Here is a 12,666-nt window from a genome sequence, read left to right as displayed (position 1 = left end):
TGTGTGTGTGTGTGTGTGTGTGTGTGTGTGTGTGTGTGTGTGTGTGTTTCATCACTAGTAGTGACAGCACTAGGCTCATGATGCTCTGCAAGCTGAGATACTCCCAACAAATGCTGTCAGTCTTACATTTCATTAAAGTTTATTGGACACTTTACTTTCACTTGTTCAACAACCCATGAAACAAATAGAAAAAACAACATTTTGTTTAAATTCTTATTTATGATAATTACATTTTTCTTCTATAAAAACACAGGATTGTTTGTACATTAACTATAATTCATCTAAATAAATTATTCTTTGTACCCCTCTATATATAGTTAGCTATATTTTTTTCTGTTTGATTTACATATATTTTGTTAGCAATAAGGAAATCATTCAGAATTTACCTTTGGGATTCATTTTTAGTGACACAAACATTAATTATTTTATTAAATTTAAGTTTTGAACTTTGCATTTTTTATGGTCTCTAACATAACACATGAATTTACTTTCTTCTTCAGGCAAGCCAAGTTAGATCTCAGAGTTGCAGTAACAAAAGTGGAAGAGTTAACTAAAGTGACTGAGGGTCTTCAAGAACAGATGCTGAAAAAGGTAAAGCATTGAGATCAAGTAGTGAAGACACTTTTCCATCGACTTTAGCGTAGTGAATTAAAACATTGTAGTCACTGCAAACAGCTTATTAAAATGCAAATTACAGTCAAGTTTTACTTAACTTGTTCTTTGCAAGTGGGAAATAAATACCTAATACCAAATTTGTATTGTCTATTAAAGATTTTACTGTCATAATAGCTATTTCTATAAGTAATAGGAGACGTTTAGAAAGGTATTGAGGAAATGTCAGGCCCAAGATTTAGATGGATATAATTATTAAAAATTTTTGTTCTGATAGTGACAATATGTATGTGTATCTCAGCCTGATTTCCTAATTTTTTCGAAGTCAATTTTAGATTTCCAGTAGTGATAGGGTAGTATGGAGAGGTATGAGAGCTCCCCCTGCCTCCAAGTGATTGGGGTTTTTTGCAGACCTGGAACAAGAATTTTTAGATTTTGGATTTCTGACCTGATGGTTCTTACAGTCCACTCCCCACACCTATGACTTAAAAAAAAATAGCTTTATAATGGCTTAAGTACTCAAAACCAACATTTAAGCCTACAGAAGGTATTGGACATTTTTAAAGGACATAATGGCAACAAGAGGATCATGAAAGAAGAAAGAAACCATCTTCTCAGTTTAAATTTTTGCAAAATCTATGCCTGATAGCCAAAGTATGCAAAGTATGGGAAATCTGAGAACATACTGAAACCTGAGAGAGATCTGGCTCATTGTCAAAAGACAATGAGCTAAATATTTGAGTTTGCTCATTTGTATGATAATTTCATGCTAGAAATATGTGTAAATTTAGGTTCAGAAAATTACTTATTATTTGAAGTATAAGAAGACAAACTCCTTTAGATACTAGTTTTTTAAACTCTTTTATTAGGGCTTCCTAAATCTTCTATCTTCCTTCCAACTCCTAGTCCTACGTAGGGGAGAAAGAAGGTTCGAAGGGAAAGGAGATGTAGACCTCTCCTTCAGCTAGGTAGGGTTGTTGGGTTCTTTTGGGGGCAATGCCAATCTCAATTATTATGATATCCAGGTAGCCAGCAAACACAGCAAGCCACTGCTCATTCTCGTATGTATTCGTTCTCTCTCTCTCTCTTTCTCTCTGTCTTTCTTTCTTTCATTATTTCTCTCTCTCTCTCTCTCTCTCTCTCTCGGGGTTCTCATTTTTATGTACCCCTCAGAGTCTTCAGAATTCAACTAACTGCAGTTGACAAAGACCACACCTGTGCACAAGGCAATTATGAGCTGTGGACAAACCAAAGAACAAACTAAAATCCCACATTTGGGATTAAAACAAAAACATGTTTACATAAAATAACTGAGTTTTTTTTTTCTCTTTTTTTCAGAATTTTTTCAATTAAATTTTTTATTTTTTTATATTAGTTACAGTTTATTAATTTTGTATCCCAGCTGTAGCCCCCTCCCTCATTCCCTCCCTCCCCCTTCTCATCTCCTCCCTGCCCCCTTCTCTAAGTCCACTGATAAGGGAGGTCCTCCTCCCCTTCCATCTGACCCTAGCTTCTCAGGTCTCTTCAGGACAGGCTGCAGTGTCCTCCTCTGTGGCCTAGCAAGGCTGCTCCTCCCTCGGACAGGGGGTCGGGGGAAGGCAAAGAGTCAGCCATTGAGTTCATGTCAGAAACAGTCCCTGTTCCCCTAAGAAACCCACTTGGAGACTGAGCTGCCATGGGCTACATCCAAGCAGGGGTTCTAGGTTATATCTATGCATGGTCCTTGGTTGGAGAAACAATCTCAGAAAAGACCCCTGTGCCCAGATATATTTGGTCCTTCTGGAGCTCCTGTCCTCTCTGAGTCATACTAACTCCCCCTTCTTTCATATGATTCCCTACACTCTGCCCAAAGTTTGGTTATGAGTCTCAGCATCTGCTTTGATACACTGCTAGGTAGAGTCTTTCACCGGCTCTCTATTGTAGGCTCCTGTCCTGTTGCTTGTTTTCTTTTACGTCCAATGTCCATCCCATTTGTCTTTCTAAGTGAGGATTGATCATCTTACCCAGGGACCTCTTTCTTGTTTATCTTCTTTAGGTGTACAGATTTTAGTATGTTTATCCTATCTTATAGGTCTATTGCCCACCTATAAGTGAGTATATACCGTGTGTGTCTTTCTGCTTTGGGGATACTTCACTCAGGATGATCTTTTGTACATCCCACCATTTGCCTGCAAATTTCATGATTTCTTGTTTTCAATTGCTGAGTAGTATTCCATTGTGTAAAAGTACCACAATTTCTGTATCCATTCCTCAACTGAGGGATATCTGGGTTGTTTCCAGGTTCTGGCTATTACAAATAAAGCTGCTACGAGCATGGTTGAGCAAATGTCCTTGTGTACTTGAGCATCTTTTGTATATATGCCTAATAACTGAGTTTTTAAAGAAACCAAAACTTCAATACAAACTCCAAAGTTGGAAATTACAGGAATCAAATTTCTAGCAACAAGGAAATCAGAAATTAAACCCTATAACTGCTCCATCTGGACTGACCCTCAGATTTTGCAGGTTGTAGACACTCCATAGGAATGCCTATACAAAAACAAAAGTGGAAATCAGAAATAGTCACATAGTTCAGCTGTTTTTACACTGTGAAACAGAGCTCAGAGATTACATATAATCAAGATCATTTTCCCTTTGATTAATCCCTGTGCAAAACCAGAGTAACTACATTGTTGACAATAGCCAGTCATGGGACCTCATGAAACTTAAAAGCTGTAAAGCAAAGGACACTATCATCAGAACAAAACGACAGCCTACAGACTGGGAAAGGATCTTCACCAACCCTATGTCTGACAGAGGGCTAATATCCAGAATATATAAAGAATTCAAGAAGTTAAAAAGAAACAAATCAAGTAATCCATTTAAAAAATGGGGTAAAGAGCTAAACAGCATTCTCAATAGAGAAATAGCGAAAGGCAGAGAAACACTTAAAGAAATGCTCAGAGTCCTGAGTCATCAGGGAAATGCAAATCAAAACAACCCTAAGATTTCACCTCACACCCATCAGAATGGCTAAGATAAAAAACTCAAGGGATGATGCATGCTGGAGAGGATGTGGAGAAAGGGTAACCCTCCTCCATTGCTGGTAGGAATGTAAACTTGTACAACCACTTTGGAGACCAATCTGGCACTTTCTCAGACAATTAGGAATAGTACTACCTCAAGATGGAGTTATACCAATTCTAGGCATATAACCAAAAGATGCTTAAGTATACAACAAGGGCATTTGCTCAACCATGTTTGTAGCAGCTTTATTTGTAGTAGCCAGAATCTGGAAACACCCCAGATGTCCCTCAACTGAGGAATGGATACAAAAATTGTGGTACATTACACAATGGAATATTACTCAGTAATTAAAAACAAGGAAATCATGAAATTTGCAGGCAAATGGTAGGATCTCGAAAAGATCATCCCGAATGAGATATCACAGAAGCAGAAAGACACACATGGCATATACTCACTTAAAGGGGATATTAGAAATATAATATAGGATAAACATACTAAAATCTGTACACATAAAGATACTAAGCAAGAAGGAAGACCCTGGGTAAGATGATCAATCCTCACTCAGAAAGACAAACAGGATGGACATGAAAGAGGGAGAAAACAGGGAACAGGAAAGAAGTCTACCACTGAGGGCTTCTGAAAGACTCTAACCAGCAGGGATCAAAGGAGAAGCTGAGACTCATAGCCAAACTTTGGGCAGAGTGCAGGGAATCTTATGAAAGAAGGGGGAGATAGAAAGACCTGGAGGGGACAGGAGCTCCACAAGGAGAGCAACAGACCAAAAAAATCTGGACACAGGGGTCTTTTCTGAGACTGATACTCCAACCAAGATCCATGCATGGAGATATCTAAGAACCGCTGCACACATGTAGCCCATGGCAGCTCAGTCTCCAAGTGGGTTACCTAGTAATGAGAACAGGGACTATTTCTGACATGAACTCAGTGGCTGGCTCTTTGATCACCTCACCCTGAGGGGGTAGCAGCCTTACCAGGCCACAGAGGAGGACAATACAACCAGTCCTGATGAGACCTGATAGGCTAGTGCAGATGGAAGGGGAAGAAGACATCCCCTATCAGTGGACTTAGAGAGGGGTAAGGGAAGAAATGAGGGAGGGTGGGAGTGGGAGGGCATGAGGGAAGGGGCTACAGCTGGGAAACAGAGTGAAGAAACTGTAATTAATAAATAAATTTAAAAAAAAATAGAAGAGAAAAAAATGTTTTAAGGAAGGAAAGGCAACTAGCCTTTTTAAAAAGACTTAATAAAAACCTTTCGATAATATTCAAAGCATCACTCTGTTAGGACACCGTGTTGCCCTGTCTTGATAGCTAATGGGAAATAGTTAAGAGAGCATATTATAATAGCAGAGTGGCTATAGAAATTTTTGCCTTGTTTTGCTAGATGTACAGTGGAAACATTGTGAATCATTGCCAGAAATGTACTTGTAGTAACTCTTTTGGTTGCCTAGTATGTTATTGATGATGAAGTTTGCCCCCAAGCCCTTTGTATTATATGTGTTTACTTCCAAAGTATATCATCTTTAAACTTACATATTAGCATTCTAGTAACATAACTTTATAATCTGCTGTGGTTTTCATGCTATAGTGGTGTTTGTGTATTACATTCTCAGATGTTCAAGTAAGCTTTGGATTCTTTACTTTCTAGGAAGAAGATATTATGTCTGCTCAGGGGAAAGAGGAAGCATCGGATAGACGAGTACAGCATTTACAGTCTAGTATAAAACAGTTAGAGTCAAGGTATTGCTTCTAACTGTGTCTCTATTGTTCACATACGTGCCCCACGGTAGAGTTTTGATTATATTTATTGGGATAGATATCATTTAAATGCTAAATCAAGACTGTAACCATGGGATTAAAATCTGAACATTAGCTTAAAATTTTATTATTGTTATACCTTGAACATATGTTCAAAATCATTTACTTAGCAGGGTGTGGTAACACACACCTTTAATCCTAGCACTCAAGAGATAGAAGTAAGAGGATCTCTCTTAGTTCTAGGGTATTCTGGTATACATATTGAGTGCAGGACAGCCAGGGCTATGTATAGACCCTATGTTTACAAATATATATATATATAATTTATATAATGCATCTAGAGTCTAGACACTCATGCAAAAATACATTGGTCCCTGTCACAATTTTGAAAGAGAGCAGTTGCACAAAATTTATTCTAATACTTTTTTTTTTTTTTTTAAGAAATCAAGTCTTCATGTCCTGATGAAACCTGATATGCTAGGGTCAGAGGGAGGAGGGAGGCTGGGATTGGGAGAGGATCAAGGAGGGGACTACAGCGGGGATACAAAATAAATTGTAATTTATAAAAATTTATAAAAAAATAAAAACAATAAGAATAAATTTTAAAAAGACATACACATACACACAAAAGAAATCAAGTCTTGGTTACGATGGCATTTGTGTTAGTATGGTCACTAGAGTCCCCCATCTATAAGCCCTGGCTTTGGGGCTGTACACTCATCCACATTAAGAGAAAATAATATAATATATAAATGAAGGGATAAACACACACATACAGGGTTTTGGCCAAACCTAGGAGAAATCCTTGATTTGTCTCTGCCTTACTTAACAGTACTACAACTTAAACCACTCATGAAATTAAATCCAGAAGATGTGCATATGTAGATTTAGCTGTGTGTGCCAGGAAGGAAGATAAGCTTTTCTCTTGGTACCATTGGCTTGGGTACATAAGGAGAAATTCCTTGTCTCCCAGCCTGGTTTTCATTGTGGCCTCCCTCTATTACAATACTATAGCACAAAAGGTGCCTTCATTTTCAGTCCTCTTGATGTAAGCTTATAGATTTTGAAGTATTTCTAGTTATGTTTAGAAGCACTTTCTAAAAAATGTTTAAAAATTTTAAATCATAAGTATCTGAAGAAATATGATACTTCCCAAATCCTCTATAATACTGTATTTTAGTAATAATACAGTTAAAATCTAAATCACCATTGAAACAGAGGCAATGAAAATGTCAGCTTTTAACTATTAATGTTCTTGGGCCACAAATTCTGCAAGAAGGATTATCTTTAGAAGCTGAATGCTGTAGGTTATTCCTGCCCCTCATTCAGTGTGCCAGAAAAGCCCTGCAGATTGATCCTTAACTTTTTTGATCCCCAGAAGTCCAGCTGACAGTCTTTCCTGTATTCTTGGGAGCTCTAATCTCCAGTTGCCCTTCTCATCCATTTTTCAGTCACTGATTTCCTTCATGGCCATTATAAAATGCTGAAATAGCCTTTCTAGAAAGACTTAATAAAGCCTGGTGATAATATTCAAAGCATCACTCTATCAAGGCACCAAGTTGTTTTGTCTTATTTTAATAGCTAATGGGAAATAGTTAGGAGAGCATATGGTTGTATAGTAAGCGCTTCTACGAACAGCCATCTTCCTAGCCCCCAGGAGCTTATATTTCTATCATAACACTCAGTTAAGGATTTTTATTGGTTCATGTTTAAAATGATGTGAGATTGAATTGTATATACATATATATAATTATATTCTAAGTACCTTTATGATTATATTTACTTATAAAATGAATAAATTATATGTTTAATAAAATTTCATTGTTGACACATTCACAATAATAAAATTGACAATAATACCCATCCTAATTTTAACATGCGGTTTTTATGCTAAGAATTTTTCATTTAAATTCCATTTAGAATAGCTAAAATATTCAGAAGGAAATGGGTATGATCCTTAAAGGAATCAATAATGATTATATATCTGAGAAGGGGAAAAACGGGAAGTGGTACACAGTTTTGTCTTTGATAATTTTGTTTTGGGTGACTTCAGGAGGTATATGTAAGGTGTGTTTGGAACTCATTACTATTCCTACTGAGCAGGGATAATGCTCAGAGATCCATGAAATAATTGAAATAAATCCTGGGGAAACTAGATATAATTTTCCATGCATTGTTTGAAAAATAACTTTGCATGTATTGGTGTCATATTTGCATGTGTGTCTGTGCACTGCTCTCTGGCTTGGTGCCCACAGAGGCCAAAGAAAGGGTGGGATCCCCTGAGACTAGAGCTACAGTTTTGAGCCACTATCTGTGCTGGAAACTGAACTCATGTCCTCTTGAAAAGCAGCCAGTGCTCACAGCCACTGAGCACTCTAGCACCTTAAAGAAAAAAAAAATTAACACTCTCTTTAAAGCAGCTTATATGTTCATTGGTAAAACCATTTGTTCAATGTGCATTGAATACTTACTGTATACACTTAGAAAATGTGTTGTCTTTAAGGATGGTAGTGTAGAAGTGATCTGAACATACAATTTAGGTTTTTGTTTTGTTTTGTTTTGTTTTGTTTTGTTTTTTGAAGCTGGAGAGATGACTAAGCAGTTAACAGTTCTTGTTTCTTTTTTGAAGGATCCAAATTTAGTCTGAGCTACATTAAACTGCTCAGAACTACCTGTATCTTTAGTTCCAGGGAATTCAATGCCCTCTTCTAGCTGATGTGATCACCTGTATACACATGACATAACCATGCACAGATACCACACATATTCACATAATATAAAAAATAAAAACAGAATCTTATTGTTTTTCATTTAAGGTTTGATTGGATAGTTCAAGGACTCTCTAGCACTGTTAGTCAGGCTTTGGCAATAATGAGGGTGTTTGGGGAGTGCCTTTTAAAAATTAGGAAGTGATTTTTACCCAGGGAGATAAACAAATAAGGAATGACTCTTATGTGAGATATCAGAAAGGATCTTTGCCTATGAGTACAAGGTTTGTCTCTTTCTAGAAAAAAAAATGGAGGAGTTTTTTAGAATAAGTATAGAGGCACTACTTAGGCATCTCTGTCCTCCTGGGACCATAGGGCTCAAATAAGGTTCAGCATCATCAACATGAGGAAAGAAGGAAGGCCACATACAGCAGGAGTAAACATACCACTACCATACCAAAGGTTTGAAACGAACAAGACAATAGTGATTGCTAATGGGTAGACAGACTATTGAAATCACATAATAGCTGTCTCAAAATTCTCTAGAGAGTAGAGCCTTAAACATCTTACCAAGAAAACAACATTTTCTTACAAATTAAGCACTTTTTAACTGCTGAACTAAGTCACAGCTCTCGTATCAGTAAGAATAAGAGGGAGTCTATTCTGGGAACACACTCAGTTTACGTAACAACTTTAAAAATAGAAATGATTACACAAACTTCTGTAGTCACAAAACTAGAGAAAGTAGTAAATAAAGGCATTTTATGAATGTAGTGATGAGAGCATCAGGCAGGTGGAGAAAAGTCCTAGGATTCAGGTGCTATTTGATGACATCCTAGGATGTTTCACTGGTGGAGGGAAACGTAAATGCTGCTTCAGCAAGGAGACGCAGATCCCCTTCAGGAAGAGGTGTACAGGAAACAGTACAAGCACTGGGAAACTAACACAAGCGCTCATGAGTTCAAAGACCATGAGTTCAAATCTGCCTTGGAAATATAGCAGACCCTGTCAAAAAAGAACTTTGCTAATAAAATCATAAGGTACAGAACATAAAGCACATATTGAATAATTCGGGAAACAGTGAGGCATCTTTCTCATATAAGAGGAAGTTATTTACTGTCTTTACCTTTCCCCAGGGCAGCGTAGTGATTCTTGGTTTTAGAATCAAATTTTCTTTCCATTTTAAAGTAGAAAATAAAAGTATAATGAAGTTGAATAAAAATTATATGTTAAAAAAATCTAAGTAGTTACACAAGGGAAAAAAAAGTGCTTGAGAAAATATAGATAATTTCCCCTGAGTTTTTGTTTTTGTTTTTTTGGAGTAGTAACTTTTTAAATTATCTTTGAAAATCTCAGCTGCCTTTTAAAAGATAGTCTATAGCTTTGTCTTAAAATTGCTATCTTACTACAAACATTTATTCTGGAACATTGTTGTTCTATCCAGATCTCTAATGTTCCATTGAGGTGCTTGAAAATTGTCATTAGTACCTATGAAAGATTAAATACTTAGCCTATGATTCACATTGTATTTATAGTTGAAAATCAAATCTATGATTATAATCTGTTATGCACAGAAATCCTTTACAACTCATAACATACCTACAGAATTGTGATGCTCTAAACCTCAGACAGGGAAGCTGCTTATTACAGAAGGTGGTAGTTACTACACAGACTCATAACTTTTCAAAGTCCTGAGAGTAAGCAACTGGGAATGCTCAACAGTAGGTACAACAAGTATATAATCATCCCTACCCCACCCCTACTCCGAAGCTCTGAGAACATCACAGAAAATGGGACAGAAAGGAAATAAGAGCCATAGGATGAGGAAGTATACCATGAAAGATTGGCTTCTGGATCTGACATGGCTGTTAGAATAACTCATAGCTGTGGCCACCTGTACAAGACCTACATAAGATCAAGCAAGTTAAAAACCTACCATGAGAGACCCATGCCAAGAGCTCACCCCTGACACTGCCAGGAGGACTAGAGGTCAGATAGCCCAGAGAGCTAGACTAGAACCACAATGTGGGGGGATATACCAAAGGCAGTGAAATGATTTCTAATGATATGTTGCTATACTTATAGACAGGAGCCTAATATAATCGTCATCAGTGTGGCTTCATCCAGCAACTGATGGAAACAGATCAGAGACCTACAGCCAAATAGTACGGTTCTAGGAATCCTGCTGAAGAGAGGGAGAAAGGATTGTAAGTAAGAGCCACAGGGTTCAAGGACACCACAAGAAAACTGAGAGAATCAACAAACCTGGACTCATAGGGCTCACAGAAAGTGGAACGACAGTCAGGGAGCCTGCATTGGTCTAACCTAGGCCCTCTCTGTATACATGTTATAGTTGTGTAGCTTGGTGTTTTGTAGGACTTCTAACAGAGGGAGCAGGAAGCTGATTCTGATGCTTTCGCTTTCTTTTGGAACCCTTGTCCTTCTACTAGGTTGCCTTGTCCAGCCTTAATATGAGGGGTAGTGCTTAATCTTATTGCAATGCAGTTTTGGTTGATATCCCTGGGAGACCTGTCCTTTTCTTAAGGGAAACAGAGAAGTAGATTGGAGTGAGAGGATGTGCAGGGGATTGGGGGGAACTAGGGTTAGGATGTAATGAGAAAATAAATTAATGAAAAAATCTAGCGTGGAACATGGAGGGGCTCTTAGTGCCTCAATCCTTGCTGAGTGCTTAATGGTACTTGATGGCTACTGAGAGAGGGAGATTTACTTTTCTTTATGGGGAAGCCAGTGGTAGGTTTATCACATCCCAGTAAATGATTCACACACATTCCATATGGGTAGCATGAATTGTATTTAGTTAGGGAGAAAAAACAGACATGAAGTCAGTGGGTAGGTGGAAAACATGTTGAGGGAGAAGACATGGAGTCAGAGAAAGGCAATGGAGGATCCATATGGCCAAGATACATTTGATACATCTATGAAGTTTTTGCGAAATTAGTAAGACTAAAAAAAAAAAACCATAGGACTCATCACACAAATACAGTCAGAATATCTTGCCTCGGTCTCGGTTCTATTGCTAATACAAAGCTGGAGCTCTCTGGATATCATTTTGGGATTTTTGTTTTGTTTTATTTTACTGGAGATTATAAACGCTACTCTTACAGATGTAAAAATAACAAGCATAATATTATTCTATAGTGAGGTTTAATAACTCCATTTGTCCTTTCTTTCCTTTAAAAATGTTTAACTGTCATATTATGGCTATTCATTTCTAGATTGTGTATAGCAATTCAAGAAGCCAACACACTAAGAACAGGGAAAACACATTTGGAAAAGCAGATCAACGATCTACAAGCAAAGTGCAATGAATCAGAAAATGAGAAATACGAGGCTATTTCAAGAGCCAGAGATAGCATGCAACTCTTAGAAGAAGCTAACCTTAAAAAGAATCAGGTAAGAAAACATGCAAACATGTTTATAAAGAATAAGATCCCCACAGTCCCTAATAATAAAGGGATCAGCAGCTGCCAACCAAATGCATGGAGAAAAATTATACTTCCCACTATCAAATAATTATGCTGTATTTTAGATGGTAAGAGTAATACCATAAAACATACATGTTAGCAATTTTTCAAAAATAGTATTTAAATATCAGACTTAGTACGTCCCCATCCCCTGAGAAGATGTTATGAACTGTTTAGTATGTGCAGAATATTCTCATAGGAAATGTACAGGGTATAAAGAAAGTACCTTATTTAGGATTTTCAAGAGAGAGACTAGAAATGCAAAAAGTATAAATTGTATTTTACACACCTAGTAAAACTGGGTGAGGGGCCACATGCCTGCAATCCTAACACTCAGAAAGTGAAGCAGGAAAATAGTGAGCTAGTGGGGCCTACGTAGTAAGACCTAATTTAAAAAAAAAAAAAAGGAATTAAGAAAGAAAAGGAATTATCTTGTCTAATCCAAACTATGGAATACACATACTGAATTGAAGTGCTTATGCCTTTCAGGGCTTGTGTTCCCATGTGTGACTTAAGTTCTGTCTCTTCACTCTTGGAATAGTTAAAATGTATACAAGTAGGTCTTGGGAATAGCTCAGTGACAGAAGATTTACCTGGCACACAGTAGACATACTATGCTTATAAATTGTTCAAAACACCCAAGATAGTAGAAAATTTACAAGACAAAGTTATTTGTCTTTCTCATCTGTATAATCACTTATATGTTGTGTGGCATATAATGGAGAGAAAATAGTGGGCACAATTGCCTATCTCTCTCTTCAGTGCTAAGTCACCGAATCCTTCAGAAGCAGCCTATGGCTATTATATTAATTTCCCTATTGATTCATTTCATAATTGCTAGAGTATTCAATCTTGTATTTGTCTTTACATGGGTATTTTGCCTGCAGGTACCTCTGTGCAACGTGTGTGTGGTGCACAGACCTCCTAGAACCTGAGTTCCAGGTGGTTGTTAGGCACCATGTGGGTGCTGGAAACCAATCCCTGGTCTTCTGCTAGAACATCAAGTACTCTTAACCTCTGCGCTATTCAAGGATGCTTGTAATCTGATAACAAGCAGGGTCAGCCCTCTTCCTCAATAGCCC

At 37.4% G+C, this 12,666-nt stretch overlaps 1 protein-coding gene across 3 annotated transcripts in view; it reads left to right on the top strand.

Annotated features, from left to right (window-relative positions):
* Sclt1 (sodium channel and clathrin linker 1) overlaps positions 1-12,666 on the top strand; it is a 120,912-nt gene that overhangs the window by 61,380 nt on the left and 46,866 nt on the right. For all 3 annotated transcript variants that reach the window (XM_055626154.1, XM_055626157.1, XM_055626155.1), the window contains 3 exons: positions 501-591; positions 5,282-5,373; positions 11,336-11,513. In XM_055626154.1, coding sequence (XP_055482129.1) covers positions 501-591; positions 5,282-5,373; positions 11,336-11,513 — 361 coding nt within the window. The remainder of the gene's footprint in view (positions 1-500; positions 592-5,281; positions 5,374-11,335; positions 11,514-12,666) is intronic.

This window comes from Psammomys obesus, unplaced genomic scaffold, assembly GCF_907164565.1.
Source record: "Psammomys obesus unplaced genomic scaffold, mPsaObe1.curated_primary_1811, whole genome shotgun sequence".
Lineage (NCBI taxonomy): Eukaryota > Metazoa > Chordata > Mammalia > Rodentia > Muridae > Psammomys > Psammomys obesus.
The sequence above is the reverse complement of the archived record's forward strand: the minus strand, read 5'-3'. Positions and strand labels throughout refer to the sequence as shown.